The 25,457-nt window shown below is 39.6% G+C and overlaps 3 protein-coding genes across 5 annotated transcripts; all 3 read right to left on the bottom strand.

Annotated features, from left to right (window-relative positions):
* Positions 1 to 570: 570 nt before the first annotated feature.
* On the bottom strand, positions 571 to 10,796 carry stat1a (signal transducer and activator of transcription 1a). 3 transcript variants are annotated; one of them, XM_061032347.1, is made up of 25 exons: positions 10,673 to 10,796; positions 8,643 to 8,773; positions 8,400 to 8,544; positions 8,212 to 8,307; positions 7,883 to 7,969; positions 7,696 to 7,774; positions 7,402 to 7,493; positions 7,110 to 7,261; positions 6,730 to 6,888; positions 6,403 to 6,495; positions 6,120 to 6,179; positions 5,994 to 6,014; positions 5,795 to 5,885; positions 5,505 to 5,546; positions 5,148 to 5,237; positions 4,916 to 5,014; positions 4,445 to 4,580; positions 4,308 to 4,363; positions 3,938 to 4,029; positions 3,642 to 3,781; positions 3,236 to 3,424; positions 2,862 to 2,940; positions 2,674 to 2,770; positions 2,243 to 2,281; positions 571 to 1,326 (listed from the first exon to the last, which is right to left on the bottom strand). In XM_061032347.1, exons 2-25 carry the CDS (start codon positions 8,768 to 8,770, stop codon positions 1,306 to 1,308), a joined length of 2,283 nt encoding a protein of 760 aa, XP_060888330.1. In that variant the 5' UTR covers positions 8,771 to 8,773; positions 10,673 to 10,796; the 3' UTR covers positions 571 to 1,305. The 3 variants fall into 3 exon arrangements, with proteins under 3 accessions (XP_060888330.1, XP_060888331.1, XP_060888332.1); XM_061032348.1 differs by having other exon boundaries at positions 8,643 to 8,770; positions 10,673 to 10,786; XM_061032349.1 differs by lacking the exons at positions 2,243 to 2,281; positions 10,673 to 10,796.
* A 3,795-nt stretch (positions 10,797 to 14,591) lies between these two features.
* On the bottom strand, positions 14,592 to 16,643 carry LOC132959765 (growth/differentiation factor 8-like). The gene is made up of 3 exons (XM_061032957.1): positions 16,207 to 16,643; positions 15,354 to 15,724; positions 14,592 to 15,119 (listed from the first exon to the last, which is right to left on the bottom strand). The coding sequence occupies exons 1-3, from the start codon at positions 16,532 to 16,534 to the stop codon at positions 14,739 to 14,741; spliced, it is 1,080 nt and encodes a 359-aa protein (XP_060888940.1). The 5' UTR covers positions 16,535 to 16,643; the 3' UTR covers positions 14,592 to 14,738.
* A 2,368-nt stretch (positions 16,644 to 19,011) lies between these two features.
* LOC132959549 (uncharacterized) lies at positions 19,012 to 20,400 on the bottom strand. Its single transcript, XM_061032665.1, has 3 exons — positions 20,304 to 20,400; positions 19,512 to 20,207; positions 19,012 to 19,268 (listed from the first exon to the last, which is right to left on the bottom strand). Exons 2-3 carry the CDS (start codon positions 20,127 to 20,129, stop codon positions 19,104 to 19,106), a joined length of 783 nt encoding a protein of 260 aa, XP_060888648.1. The 5' UTR covers positions 20,130 to 20,207; positions 20,304 to 20,400; the 3' UTR covers positions 19,012 to 19,103.
* Between the last annotated feature and the right edge of the window lie 5,057 nt (positions 20,401 to 25,457).

The raw sequence follows: 25,457 nt of genomic DNA, 5'->3' as shown, positions 1-25,457 counted from the left end.
TTGAGATACTAATGTGTAAAGATGGAGTTTAAAGACGAAGTTGCGCCCTCCTGTGGTCACTCTGTGAATTACTGCATTCGGAAGTTGTTTTTTTCACCTTTCTTGTTCTAGATACAACAAATTCAAACTGCTTTCTTTGTTTTATTTCTTTATAAATAAATGTGACTTCACTTAATCACAGATAACATATTTTTTTAAATCTTTTTTTTAAATTATAAAGTAACTGTTTACTGCTTATGTTAATTAAAATCCATTGTCTGTTAATCACACATGCATGTTAGTCTCTCAAAGAATCTGGAGTGTAACTTCATTGATTGCATATTCTTGTGTACGTTGGAGCATTTCACTCCTGAGGAAGAAAGCAGATTGTGTTCCCATGACATATTAGGTAATATATTTTTCAACAATGTAATTTGAGTTATGTACACTTGGACCTCTCCGGTGTGGTGAGGGAGGGGGACATGTCACCTATGACAGATTTAGGTGAAATAGATGTAGGGGGTCATCAATATGTATGGATTGGTTGATTGTCATTCAGGTAATCGGCTGCACAAAAACAAAAGTAGTGGCTTTTTAGTTTTATTGCTTCGGCCCGCAGTGTTAGATCACTTTTGAAAAGCAAAGCTAAAGATACAGTTCTTTTGATTAAAAAAAAGCTCAGACTGAAGGCTACAGGAAACCTCAACACGCACCTTAGAGGTGTTTTCTTTTTCAAACACATAAATTCAGACTTTTAATACAGTGTCCTATGAATGAGGATATTTTTTATAGTATTTGTGTCACAAAAAAGGCATACAGATTCACATTCTTCAATTTCACTGTCTAACAGAGTAGATATATTTCACATTTATTAAAAATATTTACAAAATAATGTTTCAACCGGATTTAAGCCATATTCAGACCAGATGTATTATATTTATTTCTACTAGAATAATCAACAAAAAAACATAAAGCCGTCAGGATAGAAAGACCTGATAAATATCGTACTCTTTAGCTTCAAGGGTTTTTGTTTTGAATGTCTTTTTAAGCCTTTTCTGCTTTTTGGCCTCGTAATTATCGGGCAAAAATATAAATTCTTTGACTTCCAAGTAGAGTGAATGTAATCACTCAAATGTGTCTAGAAGGTGACTGGTTACTACACTGACCTGTATGTAACTTAAAAGTAGTGAGGGTCTTTACCACACCTCTAAGAGCAGATAAAATGATCATCAGAGTTCAACCACTGACGAAACAAAGACACTGAAAGAGAGTACAGAAAGAAGACTTGGATGAAATGAAGAAACTTCTCAGTTGACAGTTTTGGTTTCACTCCAAGTCTGCACTCATCTGAAAAAGAAGAAAAGCAGAGCAGAATTGATTTGCTTTCTTCAGAAGAAAAACAAGAAAAGAGAGTGTTGCTTACAATCAGAGGACAGGTTATTCTGTCTTAGACAGACCCCTTTAGAAGACAGACTAAAGGGGTTTCACACTTGCAGAAAACTCCTGAAAACTCCTGAAAACTCCTGATATTTGCAGGAGGAGCTGTATGTGTGAATGCAAACGGACACATTCTTTCGTTTGGACTTCACCCGGAGTTTCTCCTGACAGAACCCTACTGTAGTATTCTTTTCAGCAGTTAGTCAGAGTGAGCTGATGTGAGAACGCAGCAGAATATTATCTGGAATATTCACCTCGGGCCAATGGGAGGGGGAGTGACGTTTAAATCCTGTGACTGCTGCTCGACCACAGACTGTCTGCACGCCACCTCTACCATCTCCGTGCTCTAATGAACCTGCTGCTGCATGTTTCCTGTTCTCCAGTTTGTTCTTCTCCACTCTTTAGTTCAGATTGTGATTCTGTTCAACTACACGTAGATTTAAAGACAAATATTCTCATTATAGCGTCGTATACCTCAGGAGACCCCTCGCCGCCCCCCCCTCCTGTTTGACAGTTGTAGTCCCCAGCTGTGAGGTGGATATGTGAACAACCAGATCAGGAGAATCTCCGGAGCAGTCCTCCTGAAATGATCTAGATATTTTCAGGAGTGCAGATGTGAAAACGACTTAAATTCACGCCTTTGCATGCCGCTGCATCGCAAAACACTTAAATTCATGCAACTGGAGTACATGTTTAGATTTTTAGACTTTAGGGCTGCAACATTCTGATTCATATTTATTTCTCTGTATGTTAGATGTAGAAGTGATGTTAGCACAACAACACAAAGGAAATTCAGTGTAGAGCAACAAACTGAGGCTGCCTCTACCTGAACATCAAGCTCTTCAAATCCAAGCAGATTGTTGGTCTGAGCAGAGCAAGAGAAGAGAAAACACACAGCAAAACTTAGCTCACATTACTGGCCAAACCCCATAAAAACATCTCCAAATTTAAACTTTAGTTACACACAACACAACAATACTTAAAGCAACTGCATTTAAGATCAACAAGGACAAAATAACAGATAAATACAGACAGAGTAAAGCTGGGTTTACATTTCTACACATCTACCGGTTCATCTCAGGTGGACATATTGTCAGTTTACTCGTCTACAATCATCTGAGGTGTTGTTTCTTTACAGATGATGAATTAACAGAAATCTTAACCTGTAAAAAAAAAAAAACCCTGTGCAGACTGTAAACAGCAGTTTTTAAAGAGGTGCTCACAGAAGCTGGTTCAGAAACTTATCAAAATACTCACCACAGCATCAATGTCTCTGGGGCCGACTAACTGTGACAACGCCCTGTAGTCATCAGGAGACATGGGCAACATGTTGTCCTGCAGTCTGGACGGATGTCTGAACAGAAAGCAAATCCACATTAAATCTGCTCAATGCATTACCAATAAAATATTTGACATGTGTTTAAAAAGTGACGTTCTCTGCTCACACTTCAGAGACAGAAATGAGCTCTGTCTTCATGTAGCCGCTCCTATCTGGATTGTTCTCCACATCCATGGGCTCCTGAGCTAAAAGTCAAATAAACACAGATTCAACTTTAACAGCATTTAGTCCCCAATAAGCATTAAATAAACATGTGCACTTTGCAATAAGATACTTTGCTGAAATCACAGGTAATAAAAAACCTCTCATCAGCTCGTTTGTATAAAAGGTCTAATGTTTTTACAGCACCTGCAGATTGTTAAGTTTAATAAACACTCTTAAAAGAAGCATTAATACTTAATACACAGTTTGTGAAATGTAAGAAAGCATCATATTTTATAAACAGATCATATGGTTTTACTGTGGAACCACAACACTTACTCTCTGTGGGTTTGGGGTAGTATTTCCCGAAGGCCTTGTCTTTTGGGATGTTGGGGTAGAGGAAGCGGAGCGGGTTCTCGGGGATGTTCTCGGCAGCCATCACTTTGTAGGTACGGATGATGTCAGGCAGAGAGACGGCGGACAGCTCCTTCTTCGTGTACGGCTCCACAGAGTGAAAGAGCGGCTTGTCTGCAGAGAGAGGGAGTAGGAAACTGTTCTTCAATTTAAATATCAGAAAATGTCAGATACTGAGTGGAAGGTTTGGGGGTAGCACAGCACGACCTATCTGGGCATATTGTTGTTTGTTTTGGTTTAATGCTGGTGCTAGAGGGAGATATCTACTGGATCAAAGAGTCTCACATTCTTCCTTTACATAAGACATGAACAGCATCAGTCCTTCACTCACTGCAGAGGTCGTATTCGATCCAGGTAAAGGTGATGGCTCCCTCTCTGCTGCTCTCACTGAACCTGAGCAGGAAGGTCCCGGGACACTTATCACTGAGCAAAGCCTTCTCCCTCTCCTTACTGATGAAGCCCATGATGGAGCTGCACACACACACACACACACACACACACACACACACACACACACACACACACACACACACACACACACACACACACAGAAAATGACTCTAACATCCACTCCGCACATCTCAGAAAAGTGTAATCTTCACACTGAAGAAAGACGGCAGCACTCACCCGTCGTTCCAAAGGGAAAGCAGGTGTCTTTTAATCACATCCAGGATTCCTTCGATCCACAACCAGAAGGAATACGCTTTCTCGTTCGCACTCTGCTTACAGACAAATACATTTAGTTCAAAGAGAAGATGTAGTTTTAACTTTATGATGCACCAAAAACACTTCATTAGTATCTGCTAACCTGTACACGTTTCTCTTATTGCAGCTTTTGGTTAAAATAAGACTGAAGATCTAAGTTTTTGGACAGCTTTAGTACTTTTCCAAACTTTCAATCATATTGAAATAACAGATTTTATTCATTTTTAACTTGTGGTATCGAAAAGTATCACAGATGTTGACGATCTTAAATCTCAGGCTGAATGGGGCTCACCTTGCAGAACTTGGTCCAGGGGATTTGTCCCTCTGGGTTTCTCTTTGCTTTGGCTCCTGAAGATAAAAATAAATGAAAGTTAAAGGCCTGTTTGAAAGTCCTGCAGGTGTTTATCTGTTAAAGAAAACTATTTCTACCGAGCAGTTTGTCAGCCAGCATGTTGAGCTGCTCCTGGTTCAGGCCTCGTTTGGTGACGGAGGAGAACTGCCAGCTGAGGACCTCGGACAGCTGAGACCACTTGGCCTGCGGAGGACTGAGGAAGAACTTCAGATTCTGAGGGAGAGAAGAGGAAAGAAGAAGAGATGGAAACACAAAAAGTCAAACCATTTGGTTTAAAACTACAGTTAAAGATACTCTGTTACAAATAGAAGACCTTTATTCAAAACCTTACTTCATATAAAAAGCACAGGCATCAAAATATACTCAAAATGCAAACCGTAAAACAGCTATACACGCGTCAACATTTAGATTGTATTCATGGTCTGTTTATGAATTTAAGGTGGCAGCTGTGAAACTTGTTTAAATCATTAAGATATCACCTAATTGTATCTTTGATATTTGTGATAAGTAAACATCTGTAATCATCAATGAGAGTCCTGGTTATGTACCCTGGGCTCGGAGGTCAGCATGTTGTACCAGAGGATGGAGGCCCAGCCGCTGGGCAGCTGACAGACGTTAGAGATGACAACAACAGGCAGGGACATGGCCTACAACAACAAAAACAACAACAAACATCAGGAAATAATCATAAACAAACTCATAAAATCCAGCAAACTCGTCTTTCATTGTTCCCAGATCAACGTGAAGTCTGTTTAATCTTTGGGCTTGTGTGAGTTTCACCTCCAGTTTGATGTTGAGTCCTGACTGGTTGAGCTGCAGCTCCGACTCGAAGCTGAGCGAGTGAAGCTCCTCGGTGACAACCAGAGGACCCTGAACAAAACACACATATACACACACACGATCACAAACACACTCAGCTCATATAAATCTACAGAACACACGAGGAGCCTGTGCAAAACGTTAAAACACTTTGCAGGATACAAGCTCGACTCTTTTGATTTTTTTATTTACTTTTTACTTTAAATAACAACTCTCCAGCGTCTCACAGCCTCAGTTGCAAAAATGTTATGATCACGATCCCGTTGATTACAGAATGCAGATGTTTTCTCTAAATGATGTCATCGCTGACGCTCTCACCTCGTTTGTTCGGTTGCCGGCAACTTTCTGCTCTTTTAGTTGCTGTGTGAAAAAAAGAAGACGTTACAGACCGGTCATACACAAAGGCTTTAATTTCAAGTTCCTAGTACCGTGGACTAAAAACCTTTTTCCCCAATAGTGCTGAATTCGTTTTTGTCCCTTAGGTTCTCATTCCCTTCTGTTCTGAAGAATCAACAACAACAATTATCTCCCTTATTTTACTGAGTAAAGAAAAGAGCGAAACTCCAATAAAAACAAATGAAATGTATCTTCTAATGAAGCTGTCTTACTAAATGTCTGAACTCTGCTGCCAGGCTGCCGTTCGACTCCTCCATGTTCATAACTTTGGTATTTGTTCCCAAAATGTTGAACTTTCGAAACCTGAAATCAGAGAACACAACAATCAGCCAATAAATTTGCACGATGTTTAAGATTTCCTCATTTCCATGCAAGTGATATTTTAAAAAGACATACAAGTTTTAGACTTACCCTTTCTTTTCTGTAACATCTCTGAGGACCAAAACAGAAGAATTATGTTTAGATTTTAAAACCTGTTCAAACACACAGGTGTGACATTTTCCACTAAAGTGAAAACAACGTGTGACCACAGCTTACTTGTCAAACATCGCCTTGACTTTAAGCTGGTAGTTAAACTCCTGGAGCTTCACCAGGAACCTGAAAAGAGAGGAAAACAAAACAAGAAAAAATAAATATCTGAATTTCTCTTTTTGATGCTTTTCTGCTCTCATATTTCTAAAGATGTAATTTTTTTTCATTTAAAAAAAGAAAAAAGAAAACAATTTGTGTTGGGAAGGTAAGAAGGTCAAATCAACCATTTTAAGTTTTTTGTGAAAAAAATAAATCTAAATTCTGAAATATTTGCTTTTCTGCTTCTTACCTGAGTTTCACAGTGAACTGGACGCCTGTTTTTAACACCATGGGTCTCTGTGGGTGGGTGGGCATGCACGGCTGTCGCTCTACAACCAGGGAGCTAAAAGACACAAACACACACACACACACACACACACACACACACACACACACACACAAACAAACAAATTAAAGGAGGGAGATACAGAGAGGAAAGGGAGCAGGAGGGAGAGGGAAAAAGAAGGATTTTTGCTTTAATTAATAAACACAAAAACATTGTGACAGTCAAGATTTTTTTTCTGATAGATAATAAATAATAAAGCCGTCATAAACCTGTGTGAGAGACGTTTCTTACTTGGACAGGAGGTTCTTGAGGAGATCCAGAGCTCGGGACTCCAGGAAAGTTTTTTTCTGTGTGATGGGGTCGTTGTCGTAGGTGAACTTCTGCTCCAGCTCCTGGAGTTTCTTGAGGTGCTGACGGACCTGCTGCAGACTCTCAGCTACTGCCGTGAACCTACAAGAAGAGGAGGAGACGGAAGAGAAAGAGGAGAGGAGGCAGATGAAGATGGGGAGAAGGAGACAAATTGAGACAAAGAACAAGAAAAGGAGGGTGAGCAGGAGTGATGAAGAACAAAAATGGGCAAATCAAGAGATGGATGACGGCAAAGATGAAACAAAATGCAGGTAACTACTGTAACTATTTGCTTATTTTCTGTGGTTAACATGAAATCTAACCAGTTCTGCAGCTGGTCCACACAGGCGTTGGGCGGCCCCCCGATGCAGGCGATCTGTTGTCGCTGCTTCCACTCCGGCAGCTCCTCAGAGATCAGGTCTGAAACCAAAGCCTGAGTGACGTTCAGCAGATCCATCAGCTGGGTCACCATGTCCTGAAGAACACATAAGAAGGAAAAAGCAGCAGAGAAAAGAGGAAGAAGATATTAAAGATTTTTCTATATTTTTTGCGGCTCTAACAAATTACATCTTCCCACTTTTATCAGATGTTTTCACCATGTCTCAGGCTGCTCACCTGTCGCTTGGTTTTCAGTTCAAGACACATTCTAGAAACCATCATTTTCTCCTTTTCGAGCTCCTTATGTGTCATGCCGTTCATTTCATTCTCTGCAAAAATTAAAAACAAGTTCCAGTTGATTTTCTTAAAAGGACAACAAACAAAGTTGGTCTTCGTTGCCGTTACTTAGAGATTGAGAAAAAAAGATTGACGCCTAAAATAAAGGCTTGGTAACTCCTGCAGTTGGGGTAAACAAATAAATCTATAGATATATAATGAAACTTATTTTAACAGACTTTAACTTTATCCCACCTCTGTTTTTGAGTGTGTTGAATTTAAAGTCGTAATCATCCTGCAGATCTTCGAGATTTTTAATGTTCTGATCCGCCACCTAGCAGAGGAAGATTCAAGAAGAAAATGGTTCAAGCACTGTGATGAAGTCAGGCTACAACTTAAAAGCTTTTACTGTTGTAATATCTGATCCTCTGGTGCGTCATACCTGGACTCTGTCTTTCATCTCCTTCACTTTGTTGTCCAGCTTCTGTTTCTCTACCACCATGGCCGACACCGTGCCCTCACTATCTGGCTGTAGACGAGAGGGGCCACGTTATTTCACAGGTGTACTACACTGTCATCATGCTGTAGTCGGAACATCTGTATACTTAGAGATAATTAATTGTAGCGAGTATCAGTGTTATTATGCATGCTGTGAGGAAAGATTTTAACATTTAATTATGTGCTTTGAGTTTTTTACTCGCTGATAAAGAACACTGAGAATAAGCAGATGGTATTCCTTTATGTATGTTTCACTGAGCTGCAGGTTTTTACCTCGGCACTCTTTGCACCATCCAGGATCTTCTGCTCCTCCTTCAGGTTTCTGGAGATGATCATGGCCATATGGACTGGATCTTCCTGGAACCGATCCTAAACACACAATCACTCAACATTTAGACTTTCCCATAGTGATAGTGAAAATGTGATCATTACATGACAGGGGGTATTATAAATGTTCTAACCTGTAGGTTCCTCTTAATCTTGCGGATGTTGTGTTGTAGCAGGAAGTTGTTTTCCAGGGCGAAGCGGCCATGTTGGTCGTCGAGCTGAGCCAGGAGGTCGTGGAACCGAACTGTGGCTAAGGAATCCTGCATCGCCACTGTGTCCCTGAAGAGGCACGGACGGAGCACAAGACAAATGAGGCTCTGATCTCTTTTCTTGTAAAGTAAAAACTTTTGTTCTACTTTACAAAAAAACCCTCTCACCAGTCGATGCTCTCGATCCACTTGCTCAGGTATTGCCTGATGTCCATGGGGAAGGAGTCATCGTAAAGCTGGTCCACCTGCTCCAGGTACTTGCAGTCCAGCATCTGAAGCTGGTTCCACTGCGCCATCTTCTGGTGAACAAAAGCAGATTCATTCAGTGTTAAGAGCTCTGATTTAAAGGTTTGTTTAGGTGCATTCCTTTTTTTAAAAAGGTTGAATAAAAAGAAGAACTGAGAGGAAAAATAAAAATCTGTGTGACTACTAAAATAAAGTAAATATTTAGGGTTTACACAATGTCTGAAATTCAGATCTGTAGTAATGTTATTGTTGCTATTCAAGATATTTCTCAATATGATAAATATTAGAGAACTGATGTTGCAATTCCCCATTGCATTAAGTTTTCCTTCTCTATTTTGCTTTGGAAATCCAGTCCTTATTAGTCTCTGCAACCTTGCAGCCTTCCCAAAGCAATACATTAAGTTTCAGCTTATCACTTTGTGATCTTAAAATAAATAAATAATGCAACAATTTGATAATCATATCTGTTTCCCGTCCTTCTTTCTCAGGGCGGTCAGGAGTCAGGTTGAATGAACTCTTGAGGTTAAAGACATCTTATTAGAACGAGCAACTCAACAAAGTGAAAGGCTGGATTCATTTTTCTCTAAGTTCAACAACCCAGCTGCTTGACTGCAAAGCAAGAGACCGGAGATCACAAGTGTTGAACTGAATAATTATTCTGGGAACATTCCCTCCTCCTTCTTGACTCTGTGCTGCTCAGAGAAAACTAAAGTGGAGGTTTTATCTGGGAGGATGTGGTAAAATCACATAAAAAGAAATGTAAAAACAAATAAGGGGGGAAGATGCATTCACTCTCATCAGAAGATTTTTGTATTTTAGATTTAAAAAATGTGAAATTAATGTTGTTCTCTACAAAAATGGAAAAAAGTATTACTTAAAAAAAAGCATCATGCAAAAGACAGATGTTAATTGACCCTTACATTTGAGAACCTGCAGAGAATAATATGGCTTAACTTCAACTAGTGCATAAAACTGGTTGTTCATTTGTCTTTGTGTGTGTGTGTGTGTGTGTGTGTGTGTGTGTGTGTGTGTGTGTGTGTGCTCTGATAGGAACAGGTATACGTGTGTGTTTGTGTGTGTTTGTGTGTGTGTGTGTGTGTGTGTGTGTGTGTGTGTGTGTGTGTGTGGTTCAGAGTCCTTTTATAAATAGGTTTTAGATTTTATTTATGATTCTGAATCTATTTGTTCTTTTTTTTTATTATGCATTGTGTTTGTTTGTGTTTATCTTCTGTAAAACACATTGAGTTTACAATTGTATATGTGCAATACAAATTAAACTGAATTAAATTAAAACATGCTTCTTCTGCAAAACAAAGAAAATTTAGGAAATATATCAACAAACATTATTTATGATAATTATTCCTGATTTATAAGATTGCAAAGTTGAACACTGAAGGGGTCATGATAAGTTTCGTTTTCCTCACTGCCCCTAGCAACAGTCACTGCAGCACAAATCTCACCTGAACTTACCTGAGCAATTTAATTTCTGTAAACAAAATACCGTCCAGAAATCTTTTTAAAACAGTCTTCCTCTATATCACTATAATAACTAACACTATAGAACAAAAGACACCGAACTATCTTAATTTGTATTGGTGTGTGTGGTCTACATGTGATTCACCTGCTGTAATAATTAGTACATTAGATACAGGTGTGCAGGAAATAACTCATTTTTGGACTTCCAATGGGTGGGCGATAACGGATGGCATAAAACACTATTTTGGTTTAATAATTACTAGTCGAGATAGCTAACAAACAAGTGAAAGCTTACGACGCAAGCATACTTTAAATACGTATCTTTAACTCCTTTATCGTTTGAAATTATCAACTTTTAGCACCAAGTTTAACTCGTCATTTTTCTAGGTCAGTGACAGTGCATCCTATTACAACAACGAACAACAGATTTAGGCAGAATATTGTCGTAGCGGGAGATAATATGTGAATAAACCTACCTTTAGGTCAGAGGAAACGTGAAAATATCTGACAGAAAAAGTATTTTTATTTCCTAAAAAGGAAATTGTACAGTTTTACCAAGCAGCTCCTCAGCCTTCTTGCGCTGTTGTGTACTGTACTTTAACTGTGCGGAAACAGCGTAAGCCAATCATCGCTTAGGAGCAGCAACATGAGCCCGCCCTTTCCCTTTCAACAGCCAATGAGAACGACGGACAGTGGCTATTCTGTTAGTTAAGCAAGCGCCCCCTGATAGCGTTAACAAACCGTGTGTTTTAGATGAAAATACTCAGTAAATGTGCAAGATAAAGGAATAAACACTTGTTATTATGTGCTAATTGACTCAAAGGGTTTCAAACTATCATCAATGCATACCTGACAAAGGTTAGAAAGCAACATGTTGCCATGGTTATGAGGGAGGATAGCCGATAAACAGAAGAGCCGACAGTGACCACGTGTTTTCAGAGAAACAGAAAGTATCACAAACCCCTGCAACTCTGAAACTAAAACCTAATCTAAGATAAGGAGGGATAGAAAATGATCAATGATAGAAAAATAAGATAATTTTTTTGTGTGTTTGCGTGTCCTTCAAAACCTAAGGAACAACTGTTGTAAATATTTATATATTCTACATTCATTTACAAACTTTAATATCAACTTTATGTGGAAGCAATTAAATAAGATATGATGTTTTTTTTTTTTTAAAAAGGGCAAACTAAAATCCACAAGTTTGAAATGCTTTTACAATATTTTTTATTAACATTAAATATTACCATTTTAAAATCAGTAACTGAGACTTCTCTCAGGATTATGTGTAACTTATCTGCAGCACAAGTAGTCCTTGCTTTATTCTTCAAAAGGTTAAAACAACTGGGCTGACTTCCTCTTATTCAGTGTGGTAGAGAAAATAAGAAAACATTTTCAGCAGAAAAAGAAATATAACTTTTAATAAAGAGTACAGACAACGCATTAAAATGTACTATTTACATTTACAAATGTGTCCAAAAAAACTTTTAAGCATATACACTAGTAATACAAGTTATTTAGAGATATGAGAACTTTTCCAAATTTAGACATTTATAGTACATTTGATTATTCACATACAAACACAAAGTGCACAATAAACCAGGAGTTAACCATAGACTGTATAAAACATATACTGTCAATGGAGTACACATGTTTTTGAACAGATGCAAATATCTAAAGTCATGGTTATCAGTTAAGGTCTTTTTCATATCACACCACTTTGGAAACATTGCACATTGATGCCACCTTGTGGCCTCCTGTGTGAAGTACATCTCACACTGCACTGATAACTAGGAATAATAATAAAAAACATCTTCTATTGAACAAACTTCTGATTTAAAATTGTCTATGCATTCTCAGCACTTACTTTACATCCATGCTGACACATTTTTGATACAAAATCGCTGATTTTAGTCCCTTTTTCTGTAACATTTTCTTAGAAGATCGACTGCAGACACAGTTTGAAATATTTTTGCAATACAGTGAACAACACTTACAGTATGTGTTTGATTCTCCATAATGTTACTTAAGTTTTATAATACAGGTGAACTCTTTTAAACTTGCAGTGCTTCAAACACACAAAGACGCAAAAAGAAAATTTCAGTACTTTAGAGCAATTTCTAAAACTCTGACAATCAAAAACAAACTTTCCACTTCAGTCTCTACAACAAATATCCATCAAAACAGTATTCTTTAAACAGCCTCCTCTTTGCCCTTAGTTGTCCTGGAGTAACATTTTCAAAAATAATCTATCAAAAACACCCATTGTTACATGTTATGTACTTGTTTTATAACATCTAAAATAAAATAAAAAAGTGGATTTATTCTGCTTTTTTGCAAAGCAAATCTACCAAAACAATAAAAATGTGATACAACTGCTTAAAGGTTTAAACCTTTAAAAGCAGAAAAGCAAAACAATGTGAACCATTTAACATGTTGGACATTTTGTTCCCTTTGCAGAATCACAAACATGAAACTGTCGCTTGTGGACGTCCTGTTCCAACAGCAGAACAAAAAAACGTTTGGGTCAGGACTCCTGTGAAGCACATCTGCACTCAGCTTCAAATCAAGATCAAGCCTCCCTCTGTGATCACAGTTCCTGCCCTCATATCACAATCAGCTGATCATGAAAAGAAAAACTGTCCTTGCAGTTGATGCACGATTTTACCAGCCAGTCAGTGATGATAATTCTGAAACAACCTTGTAAACAAAGAAGGTTCAGATGTTATCCATACCTGCCTCTCCATGGAAGCAGGTATGAGTTGAAGTTTGGATGAGAGCATTGGTTTGAGTGTAAAGACATGCAAACCAGTATATTTTAACTCCTACACAGCAAAGAGTTTTTACTACCAACATCATTTTCAAAACAATTGAACTTAAAAGTAGAGAAAGTCCTTTAGCTGCAGTTCTTAAAATGTCGACTGGATGCAGCCTCATTCTGACTAATGCAGGAAAATCATTCTGTCCACTGAGATAAAGATTCTCCGGGGCAGCTTTGGAAAAGCTAACCAGAGGAGTCGATGGTAACTTATCAGGTTAGACTCATGCTTTACAATTAGGCTAGACTAAAACACCAGGCTGGTTTTGATTCATCGCCAGCCCCTTTGCTGAACAACATTCCCTCCTTTTCTCCCGACTTTCCATCCCTACAGTTCTATCAGGAAGAAAAGACAACATTTCCCAAACATAAAAGATTCAAGTAAAGGACACAGAAAAAGTAATACACTTTCTCAACTGCACAAAAAGTTTTGATTCAAGATCACAAGCCATTTGTCCCCAACCCACTTTATTACAACTAAACTTGCTTTGAAATGATCCCAGTTGATGTAATTTTGCAGTCATGTGAACACGATCCGGATAATTTAATGGAACCGGACAACTCTTGTGTCAAGTTGTTTGTTATACTTCCAATGCGTTGTGCATTGAAGCTATAAAGCACCAAGCTTTGAAAATCTTTTACAATACTGCACTTGCATTCAAACATTAAGTTCTGAAGTTGTAGACGACTTCATCAAAAAAAGAAAACTCACAGAGGTACTTTTAAAATCAGTCGTAGGATTGTCTCTCAGCCTTTCACTTTCAGTAATACTTCATTAACTCAGAGCATGCTCAGAAAACTTACTCTATTAAATTATTATGCTGCAAGGAAAGGCAGAGCAGCAACCACAGAGTTAGTTTCTAGTTGACAAACTGACTTTGCATGCTTAATGCTCCTGCACCATTTTCTATCACTCAAATCACTGTGATGCATATCAGCACAGATCACAGCGAGGAGTTTGAAAACAAGCTTTGGGACGAGGGAAGGACAATCTGACAGCTCAGAGTCGTTAGGTTCATGTTTAAAAAAAATAAAGGCACACATGGAAGACGCCCTGCAGGGATTGTTCTGGTCAAGGTTCAAGTCAGGACAAGTTTTCATAAGACAGGAGGACACGAGACAACAGGAGACAATCTATCTGTGCACTTTAGAATATGTGCTCCTATAATGAATGACTTTTGTTGTATATTATCTCTTTACTAACACATGTGCTTGCATTCATAGATGCCATCGAGTGCGTCAGATTTGGACAGCATCAGCACAAGTTAACAGTGCGACACATGAGGAAAAAACAACTTCATGAAGGACAAGTGACAGCTGCCTCAAAGCTGTGAACTTCCTTTGTTTTCTGTAATAATTCCCCCATGTTCATTGCCTTAATTGCACTTTGTGGACATGAAGTATGGTTTGTAATGTCTCAGTATGCACATAAATATAATGCTCCAAAGAAGGCATGATGCATGGAGGAGCTATGCTCAGCACATACATGCAGAGCTAAAAGTAGGACATCAGTTTCTGTTGTTTTTATCATATTTTATGTTTTAAAATCAGCTGTAAGCCAAACTTACAGACAGAGTCCTGTCCTTGGAAGTAATCCTTGTGCCCCTTTCTAAATGGGATGCTACTGGGTCTTAGTTTAGACTTGAGACAAAATATTTTGCATCCCTTTCACTGAAAACAAAGCTTCTAAATTTAGCCTATGTCATGCAGACACCAGGGTCTCCTCAAGAACAGCCACAGTGGTCGACCACCATGGATGGGAGCTTTCCATAGATTATCTGCTCTTTGTGGTTAAAATACAACATATTGATGGGCGACATTTTGGTGGGTGTGCAGCAGGGCCCTGCAGTGCCCCGTGGGTTGGCCTTGTTCACCAGGTGAGCATGTGGGTACTGCTGCAGGTGCATGAATTCACACTCTCCTGAGCAATAGTTGGCCCGGTAGCGTTTTGGTGCGATGATCCAGTCCCAGCCGAACTCTTCAAAGTCGACGGTGAGTGGATAGCGGCAGCAGCGGGTCTCTGCAGACTCCTCGTCACAGTTGAGGCCTGAGTCGCGGCGGGATCTCTTTGGAGTGTCGAGGATCTTCACCTCAATGAACGGTTGCTGGAAAGGAATTTAAATGATCTCACAATGCAGCAGAATTACCAACTGCAGACAAAGAGGCTGAACTTATTCCTAGATTAACTGATTGCATTTTTGTGTTTCAAGAATCAATTATTAATAGAATCTTTTTAGTAGAATAACATCACGGTATCTGAAAGATAAGTCAGAACTGAAGAACAGGCCCTGGTTCAATACATGAAAGTCAAATAACACTGGGATGCCCCCTCTACTCACCAGGCCTTCCTCTCCAGGCTTCACTGAGGTGACAGCATGGTCTTCTCCTTTGGAGTCGTAGGCATTGATCTCAATGCCATAGTTGGTCGCTGGTTGACGCAGCCACGCCTGCAGAAGGGACTTGATGTCAATGCTCTGCCAGGAGCCTGCACCAGCATCAGTGTCTATCTTCAGGGATCGGACTCTCACTCGGGTGCTGTTCCCTTCCTTTCCTGGTTTTAGACGTGAGATCTGCAGGAAGACAGTGGTAACTATGTCGGCCGGCCGCAGGTGAACCCACAGCTGAGCGCGCAGGATGTTTTTGGGTTGGATCTTTGGACTGAGGCTGAAGAGGCAGCAGGAGGACATCTCGTCCTGGGTGATCGGATTAGCTAGAAAAAACAAAAAGGTTAAACATCTTGCTTCATAAAAACAGAGTGAACAATTGTTTTTTTTTTTTTAAATCCATTGGTCTGTCCAACTCTTTTGTTGAGAGTTATTTCAAATCCACTGTACAAAAAAGCATATAAACAGAAAAACTATGTGACCAAGAGCAATAATAGAATATAAATCGTAAATCTATTGTCTGGCATTACAAACACAGTCACCTTAAAAAAAAACAACCTTAAATAGGCCAACACCAATTTTTCATTCAAATTTTCAACATTAAAAATAATTGTATTTTCTAAGCAGAAAATAAAAAGACATTTAGGTCCATGTAGTTCAATCGTCAACTGTTTTCCAAATGGCTATTTGCAAACTAACTTTACGCATAGGATTTACGCATGGATCATATTTTTACGCGCGAAGGGAAAGGAGAAAAAAAAGGTATAAAAGAGCACTTAAAGGTTATTGAGTTAATTGGCTTTGTTACGAGTAGTGGCCATGGTGATGATGGTCTCCGTCGTGGCGTGTTCTTCGTCCTCCACCCGCGGGTTGTACTGGTCCAGGAGCTGCGTCAGAGGAGGCGCTTTGGGCAGCAGCTGACGGATCATGTCCCGGCTTATGTTTGGAGCCTGTTCGAGCCGCAGGATGCTGAGGATCTGGGACTTGATGTTGTGAAGCCTCATTTGCTTGCTGTGTTCCCGGAAGTCGCAGGCCGAGCACTGCTCTCCGCTCTCCACCAGCAGCCTGGAGGTCTGGTTCATCTCCATGGAAAAGCCCGCAGAGAAGAAGACGGCCAGGCTCAAGAAGAGGAGCATCCTGGAGAGAAGAAGAAGTCAGGGCAGTGACGCTGGCTAATATAAGCATGTCCCCGAAAAACTCGGAACTTTATGATTGGCTGCTAGAAGGATCTTTTTTTAATCAGATGAAAGATTTAAAGAGGTAGCAGATTTCCTGGTTATATTATTAATGAATTAAAGTCCGATTAAAAATGACTTTGTTATTATTAATGATTATTACGAGACTTTAAGAAACAAAAGAATAAACGACTGATTAATAAAACAATTTGAAATCGGAAGTCATGGCTTACTGCAGACTGATTCAAACTCTCACTGAGGCACTCCGAGTCAAGTTTTAAAGGTTTTCCTTTTTAGAAAAGTTTGACTTTTCAGATTCATGGGTCATAGTTTTTATTTATGACATATTAGATTGTTTCTCTATTCAATTCTCTTTTAGAGAATCAGGTTAAATTGTACCTTGAATCTGACTTATGTTGTTTCAAATAGTAGATTGAGGTTTGTATAATAAAGTGTGAAATAAAAGAAAGTTATTGGGGATTATTTAAATGGGTATAAAGAAATGTAATTTAGGGTTTCTCTTATTAAAACTTAAAAAGTATAGCCCTACTGCAGGATTTTTGAACACCTTGCTGAATAACTTATCTAATTCATAATTTCTAAAGATGTAATGGAGAAAGTAGGGACGCTGAAGAAATTCACTGTATTGGTGTTTTGGGTGGTATAGAGTGGTCTGCTCCTCCCACCAACCAGGAACCAGGAGGAAACTGGTTCAGCTGCTTGTTTATCAGCTGCTGTGAAGGTCGTAGAAACCTCAAATTAACCTGCTGGAAGTCCAAAGAGGAGCTGCAACAAAGGACAGAAGGTAAAAACTCTTAAATATTCTGTTTTAAAATTTCAGCTTCTTCAGTGATTCTTTGCAAAGTGTCCAGATTGAATTAGTGTTTTCCCATGGGGCTCTTAATGCTTTTTTACTTATAAAAATCCAGTAACAATCTTGTAGAATTTTTTTTTTTCATTTTCTTTAAGGCTAAAGGAAGAGCTAAGTTCCCTTGTTTGTGGCAGTGGCTCAGGCTTTAAGGTCTCCTTGAATTTACTGTTATTGGTTAAACAGAGTCCTGCATGTAACAGACAATACCGTTTCCTTATTGGAGGAAAAACACCCTCTTTGTTTTTCTTTTGTTATGATTTTCTGCAGCCATGAAAATGACCATGAGGTGCTCATCCTGTTGAAAAGTCGACTGTTTCTTCGATGTTTTGTTGGAATGGGAGGTAAAGAATCGAGATGCTGGTTTCCAGCCTGTTCGGATAAACAGAAGGAGAGCATCGTTGACAAAAATGGAGGAGTTGAGACAAAAGCATTTCTGAAGGAGGCGAAAGAAACAGAATGTTTGGTCAGTCCAGCTGATGGGTCTGCATCTGATTTTCCTTCAATCAACAAACCGATCCTGGACTATGCCCAGCGGATGTCGGAGGATATCATCGCTCAGGCTCTGCAGCTCTGCTGGGAGATGGACATTCATTACAAAGACTTGCCTTTTATTGACATGGAGAGTGAATATGTTATATAAACCAAAGTTAATCATCTAGGTTGTGTTTTTGGTTAACCTATGGGACTGGTTCGAGGTCATATCACCACTCATCCTTGAAGTTATGAGTAGTTACTTCATGATAATCTGTCAACCAAATCTGGTTAATGAACTGAGTTTACACACAAGACAAGATTTTGTTCCTTTCTATCATAAAGATCATGTGTAGAAAATGCTGAAAATCCACCGCATGCATACAAATGATTTAAACAGGGGGTTGGAGCGCACAGAGCCTCAGAAGTTACAATCCTGATCATTTTGAGTGAGAAAATAACATGTGTCAGACACCTGTTGAACAGGACGACCTTGTCATTCGACATGTTCCTTCTGCGTTCACAGTCTCTGTGTACATGAAAACATAAGCTGAGGTAAGTCAGGGTTAAGTTGATGTTTCCCTTCTCAGGCTGTTATTTCTGTTTGAGCAGCTTTGGAGAATTCAGTTACACAAAGAGAATCATACCTGTAGATTACATAAATAAATATAATCAATAGTTTAAACCAGGAAGTACATTTTAAAGATAATTAACAGTATGATTCAGAAAGCTTTGCCTTTTATTCATAAATCTCTGTTGGATGTAACAAAGGCCCAATTGTGTCAGGTTGAGTCAATATTTCCGAACATCTAATTATCTCCTGTTTTGCTTTTGTTATCAGGACAGTGAATCTTCAGGTGACACATCAATGTATGATGCAGAGACTACCACACCTGTAACCTTAACTGACAGTGCAGCTCCACCCAGAGGCTGTTGAGGACTTTTTTTTTGCTTTCAAACAAAGAAGCTTTGGACACCTTTAAAAAACATCAAATCAAATGCTGGTTTGAGTTTGGTTGTTTGAGGTCAGGCTGCCTGTCAGGCTCCACTCAGGGCAAAAAGGACACAGATGCTGAAAGAAGACAGTATTCTCAGGTTCCGTGTTAAGAGTATTTTATTTGAGAGAAAACACATTTGTCTAATTCATGTTCTCGAGTAGCTTGACTTGTAGAAGAAGCAGGCACTATGTCAGCCTCCTTCACAATGAAAAATATTATTCATTGCTCCACTGGGAAAAGAAAATACAGATACTGCACTTACAACTGAACATTTCTGAGTACGTGGTAATTTGCGATCATGAACTGAATCTGTGAATGAATGAAGGGCAGGTATGGTATCCAGTGTGTTTGTTGCCTGGAAGACAAAACAGTAAAATCACATTTAAAATTCAAATCATATTTAAGCTTCTCAAAAGTGTCCGGATAACATAAAAGCCCCGCCCCCTCCAAAGAGTAAAAATGTCAGACATGTGTGAGCGTGGTTTGATCACATTCAACCTGTCAGCAGATTCAAGTGTCGCTCCTGATGAGTTCACAAGAATCCAGAATTTCACCGTCACTAAGAGTAAAAAGCTGAAAGAGAAAAATCTGTATTTACCTTTCTACCAGCGTCCTCTTCCATGACCACAACCACGACCACGACCTTCATGTCCGTGCTTATGCTTGTTGCCATGTCTGTGTTTTCGTCCATGCTTCTTACGACGACCACCATGACCATCATCCTCGCTGCTACTGCCAGAGCCACTCCCACTACTACCAACACGATCACGGCTTCCGTGACGACGAGGGCTATGATCATGGTCATGGTCTCCATGGCGGTCAGGACTGCGTCTGTCTTTGCCACGATCACGGTCGGGGCTGCATCTTCTTTGGCGGTCTTTGTCATCCCCTCCATGGCGGTCAGGACTGTGTCTGTCTTTGCCACGATCACGGCTTCCATGACGACGAGGGCTATGATCATGGTCATGGTCTCCATGGCGGTCAGGACTGTGTCTGTCCTTGCCACGATCACGGTCACGGCTGCGTCTCCTTTGGCGGTCTTTGTCATCCCCTCCATGGCGGTCAGGGCTGGATTCCCCATATCTGTCCTTCTTATCATCTCTGCAGCGATCATCTCCGTGGCGATCATCTCCGTGGCGATCATCTCCATGCTGGCGTCCACCATGGAGATCATCTTTATCAGGTTTACCTTCCTTATGGCCACCATCTCTTCCATACCCACCTTCAGGCTTGCAGCCCCCGTCCTGACCCGCAAGATCCTCCAGGTCCGAAATGTTAAAACCAGAGAGGTGACCTGTTGGAGCAGGAATCAGAAAGAACTTTAACTCTTACAGACACACGTTGTGCCCATGAAGGAACAGACGGGCCTAAGATAAACTTTGTCTCTTACCTGGATTGTTTGGGAACATGTCTGCTGATTTCTATTTCTGCAGACGACTCTTTGTTGATAGTTCACTAAATAAAAGAAAACAGGGAGGTACTCAATTACATTTCAGTTGAACCTGTTGGACAGGTATCGTTTTCACACGTTAAACTTTTATATCTGTACGTCACCTTCTTTGCTTGTTTTAAGCATTTAGAGGATTTTTGATCCTCTAAATCATTTTAGTTTCCGATTAAACTAGAACAGTGGTTGATATTTGTTTGATTCTTTCCTCTGTAAGTGATTAAAGAAATACTTCTGAATTCAAATTTAACAAGAATTAGCTATTTTTGGTTGTTCTTATTTCTTCTTCACAGTTGTCCAAATTCAGTTAAACATATTCAACAAATATGAATATCTCACAGCCTCTGGAGGCAAAATGTCCAATCCAAAAAAAAAACACCTGAAAATATTTAACTTCCTTTGACAAATTGAATCCAAAAGCCTCATGCAAACATTCATTATTTAAGAGATGATCATAGTGTACTTACATGAGCTGGATTAGTCCACGGCTGTGTGAGTGAACAGGAGTTTCTTTATCATTTATAAGTACAGGTGTATGGGGTGGGTGCAATAAAAGGCGTAGTCACCTGAAAATGTTTCCAGGTGTTGGCTGCTTATTGAACATCAGCCAAAAAAAACCCTGGTAACCTGTTTTTGTATTTACCACGAGGTAAAGCACAACTCATGACTGTATTTGATTTTGGAGGAAGGTTTTTATAAATTTGGTGAAATAAATTGATGAAAAGTGTGTGTGTGTCTTTTGTATTTACATGCTTTGTGTCAGAGGGTTACAGATAAAGAAAAGTTTAACAGACAAACACAGCTACTGTTGAAGTTAAGTCACTGAAGACATTGCATCAGGCAGTGTGAAAGTGACAGGCTCATATAGACACTGGGGCTTAATAAGGTTAACGAGGGACAGGTGTGCAGGAAGCTGCAGGGTCAGGTGTGGGGAGCAGAGAAGGTCAGGGGGGTTGACTGATGAAGTAAGATACAGGAAATGCCTGAGCAGAAAATTGGCATCTTCACAGACACAAAAAAACAAAACTACATTTTTTTAGAAGGCTCCTTTGACCAGAAGTGGAGTTGAATTAGACAGTTTAGTAACTACTAACCCATAATGGCATTTCTATTATCTACTATCTACTAAGAACATGTAGCTCAAACTTACTTAAGTACGAACCTTAGGGAAGTTTAGAAATGTAAAAACGTACCTGTCCTGTTGAGACAAAGATTCAATCAAGTTTTGAATTAAAATAACCCAGCTGCCATTTGACCGGAAGTGGACTGGACCTTGGGCACCTGAAGGCAACATACTGCTCGATGACGCACTACGTCACCACTAGGGGTCGCGATGACATCATAGATGCTCAGGGAATCTGTCAAATGATGGAGTGGTGGATAACAGACTGTGGTGTCAGGGAGGTGTTGCAGTGGGGGCTTTAGAGGAAGCTGCTCTCATTTAAAGGTCTGTTCAGCAGAAGGAACGGCTTAAGTTTAAAATCCAGAGTAAATAAACACTGAAGACCCGGGAGAGATATCACATGCTGGAGATACAAACCGAGAAACGACATCGTCCACTTTTCCTCTGTCTTGTTTTCCGCCTGTGACGAGGTTTGTTGACACCATTTGTGCAGAGTTAAACCTTTCCAGGTAAGTACAAAAGTTTTCACCACCTGTTTCTATCCATTTGAGAATGAAAGGTCCTCATTGGAGTTGTGTGTTAGTTACTCAAGCGTTTATAATCAACCTGCACAAAAAGTGTTTTTGCACAACGAGAATGAAAACAATAATCTGTGAATCAGAAATGAATAGTTGGAAAAACAACAAATAACCTTCAATGAATAAATAAATAAATTAATTTTCTTTCACAGTGACCTATGATGTTGATGCAGAGTGAACCTGAAGCATCATGGACGCGGTGGACTACAGAGACCATCTGAGAGTTTCAGCAGGAAGAATGAAGTGGTGGAAAGAGGTGGACATGTGGAGAGGCCCGGGGCAGCAGAGGAAAGAAGAGGATGAGGAGGGTGAAGAGCTGGTGGAGGTGCTGCTCCGAGGCAAAGCACCCTGGGGTTTTACTTTGAGGGGAGGCACAGAACACAGAGAACCTCTGGTCATCACAAAGGTGAGGACATCTTTTTGCATGTGTGGGAATCTTAGGTAAAAGCATGCAAAGCATCTTTTAGCACAAGAAAAGAAACAAAATCCTCAAATTATTCAAACAGGAACCAGAGAATGGATAGCCATAAACTCAAATATGCAAACAGATGTTGCAGCACAGGCAGAGGAAAGCATTTTAGTACAACAAAGAATTAATGACCCAAATCTTCGGTTGACTCTGTGTGAAGGGTTCATATCAATTAGAGCTCTGGTGCAGAATTCAAGGTCTTTCATCAAAGTCTTGCACATTGACCTTTAACAGCGTCATGGAAAGTTGTGCCATAACATGTCGTCGCCTTTTTTAACATCACAGATGTGTGAGATATTACACTGTAGAGTAAAATGTCGTACTCTAATTATAGCTCTCCATGCTAGGAGGGTCAAAAATGCAAAAGTCAAAACTAAAAAGCTTTGTTTTTAAAGAGTCTATGAATTCAGATCTTTATTTTGATCAGGTGTAAATATGTTTGAAAGATAAACCCAGACACAGTAGATCGTTGTGATGGCGCCTATAACCACAACAGTGTTAAAGTTTGTCTGTACCTGCTGAGCTCCCGAGGACGATAGAAGGATTTTACTCTTAATTCAGTATGAAATACAAAATATTAAAAACATAAACAGCAGATTCCAGGAAACTTCTCCTTCTTTTTTAATGCTGCTTTGAGTTGCAGCTCACTCGGAGCAGTTCACCTGACTGCTTTGTCAGGTTACAGGCAGTGCAGGATTAAATTTTTAATCAGAGCACTCAGGTTGCCGGCCTCCACAGGTGCTCCGGGAGGATGAGGGTGAAACAGGATCCAAAGTACAACATTCACCTTATAGAAATTGTTGTTGCTCTTCACCAAGTTTGACTTTTTCAATCTTTGTGGTTTTTGTTTTCTTGTGTCTTAAATATTTTTTAGTGACACAACAAAGAAATGTGAAACAAATGAGTCTGAAAGTCTGAAGCAGTGCCAGCACATCCTGAGGCTCTGAAGCAAAACTTCAAGAGGAACAACAACAATTTAAATACCCAGAAGACATTCGCCCATGTTGTTGCTGATAGCAAAAAATATGCTCTGCTTCATCGTAACATACATTTTTAACAGCTGTTATGTCAACATTTTCTGCAGAGGCACATTCTGATTGTAAGCTTGCTAACATGATAAAAGTACCTCACCACAAGTATTTATGTTACAGGAGCTTACAGGTATGCAAACTGTAAAATTACTTTTCAATCTTCAACTTTAAAGTGAATTAAAATAGATTTTTATGTCTGTGATGTGTTCAGGTGGAGGAGGGCAGCGTGGCCGCGTCAGTCTGTCTCCGGGCCGGTGATAGGATGGTGAGCGTGAATGCAGTTCCCCTCAGCGGCTCCAGACAGGAGGCCATCTGCCTGGTGAAGAGCTCTCATAAGACCCTGACCCTGGTGGTCCGAAGGTACCAGAACAGCATATCTGTTAGGTTTATGTAGCAATGATACAACTTTTTTTTTACATTTTAGACTAATTTTCCAATAATTCAAAATGACGCCTCACTTATTAATTATAGTTTCACTTGCTTAAGTCTTCTGACCAAAGATGAAGTTAATAACACATTTTTGTGAAGACAGTATCACAGTTATTGTTCAGTAAGGACACATTGTGTCCTCGAAAATCTGATTATCAGATCATGCTTGTTTATCGTAGATTAAGTTCTCTTGTTTAGGAGGGTCGGCTGAGACAGACCCCGCCTGATAGCCTCACATAAGGGCCCCCTGGCTGCTTGTTTGCCCCAGAGGGTAAAACAAAAGAGGGTATTGTGGAAGCGGTGGAGCTGCAGCCAACACAGTTAGTTCAGAGCGCGGATAATGACACCCTAAATGAGACGGAAAGGAGTCCCCTCTGTCAGCTGGTATGAAACTGACCTGCCAAACTTTTTCAATTCTCAAACCAGCTCCACTTTACTTTAGATCAGACAGGAAGGGTCTGTAGCCCAGTTCATCCTTCAGGTCATGGCGCTATCTAAAGATAAAAAACTTCTATGAACCGGGTTGATTAGACACAGAAAGAGTGGACTTCTTTCTACATCTCAATAAAAACTTTATTATATATAATATTTAAAGTTTTTAAACATGTTAATATTCAACACCGTCTGATTATCAGGAGGCAGATAACTAGACCCTGATTGCTTTAGCTCCCCCCTGTGGAGCCTTGTGGCTATTGCATATATGTCTGTTTGAAACAGTAAATGGTAGGTTTTGAGGTTTAGAGGTTGCTGTGCTGATCAGTAGTTAAATGTATAAAGTACTCTTAGCCTCTTCAACCAATAACATTTTTATTTTAAGAGTATTTGACAACATTCAGCATTATTTTTTCACCGTTTTCACTTCAAAAAAAGGTAAAATTTTCAATCAAAATCTCATAACTCGGTGCGTCCAGTGGCCTGGTTGTTAGCATGTCCCCATGTACAGAGGCTGGAGTCCTCGAAAGCGGGTGGCCGGGGTTCAAATCCGACCTGTGGCTCCTTTCCCGCATGTCATTCTCTACTCTCTCCTTCCCCGGTTTCTGACTATATCCACTGTCCTGTCTTTCCAATAAAAAATGAATCATAAAAAAAAGTCTCACAACTGTGGCGGCTGTGGATCAGTGGTAGAGTCGGTCGTCTCTCAAATTGATAAATTGAATATTAAAGTGTGCGGGGATCTTTCCTCCTTATCAGTTACCTAATTTACAAAACTTCCTTTATTTTTCTGCTCGCCTCGTAGTTTTATGTTTCATACATGTTGGCTCGACTTGCAAAATGTTTGTAACCTCAGGGAAGAAATATCATAAGCTGATATAAGATTATAGCTAATATTTTCAATCTCATCAGTCATATTAATGTTTTTAAAATGTTAATAGTGAACATTGCTTAAGCCACAGATCAAAAGAAGAACTTTTAACAACCCAATGTGTTATCAAAACTTCAGCTAGAACATTTAAAGTTCATATTAAA

Source organism: Labrus mixtus, chromosome 24 (genome assembly GCF_963584025.1).
Source record: "Labrus mixtus chromosome 24, fLabMix1.1, whole genome shotgun sequence".
NCBI lineage: Eukaryota > Metazoa > Chordata > Actinopteri > Labriformes > Labridae > Labrus > Labrus mixtus.
The sequence above is the reverse complement of the archived record's forward strand: the minus strand, read 5'-3'. Positions and strand labels throughout refer to the sequence as shown.

What these genes read in the sequence shown, in the direction of transcription:
- stat1a (XM_061032347.1), bottom strand. Translation starts at nt 8,770, where the DNA reads ATGGCGCAGTGGAACCAGCTTCAGATGCTGGACTGCAAGTACCTGGAG. An exon ending in GATGTTACAGAAAAGAAAGG is followed by an intron (nt 5,886 to 5,993) that starts GTAAGTCTAAAA and finishes CTCTGATTTCAG; the next exon opens with GTTTCGAAAGTTCAACATTT. An exon ending in CTACCCCAAACCCACAGAGA is followed by an intron (nt 2,941 to 3,235) that starts GTAAGTGTTGTG and finishes TTTGACTTTTAG; the next exon opens with CTCAGGAGCCCATGGATGTG.
- LOC132959765 (XM_061032957.1), bottom strand. Translation starts at nt 16,534, where the DNA reads ATGCTCCTCTTCTTGAGCCTGGCCGTCTTCTTCTCTGCGGGCTTTTCC. An exon ending in CATCACCATGGCCACTACTC is followed by an intron (nt 15,725 to 16,206) that starts GTAACAAAGCCA and finishes TGTTTTTTCTAG; the next exon opens with CTAATCCGATCACCCAGGAC. An exon ending in AGCCTGGAGAGGAAGGCCTG is followed by an intron (nt 15,120 to 15,353) that starts GTGAGTAGAGGG and finishes ATTCCTTTCCAG; the next exon opens with CAACCGTTCATTGAGGTGAA.
- LOC132959549 (XM_061032665.1), bottom strand. Translation starts at nt 20,129, where the DNA reads ATGGAAGAGATGGTGGCCATAAGGAAGGTAAACCTGATAAAGATGATC. An exon ending in AAGAGGACGCTGGTAGAAAG is followed by an intron (nt 19,269 to 19,511) that starts GTAAATACAGAT and finishes TTTGTCTTCCAG; the next exon opens with GCAACAAACACACTGGATAC.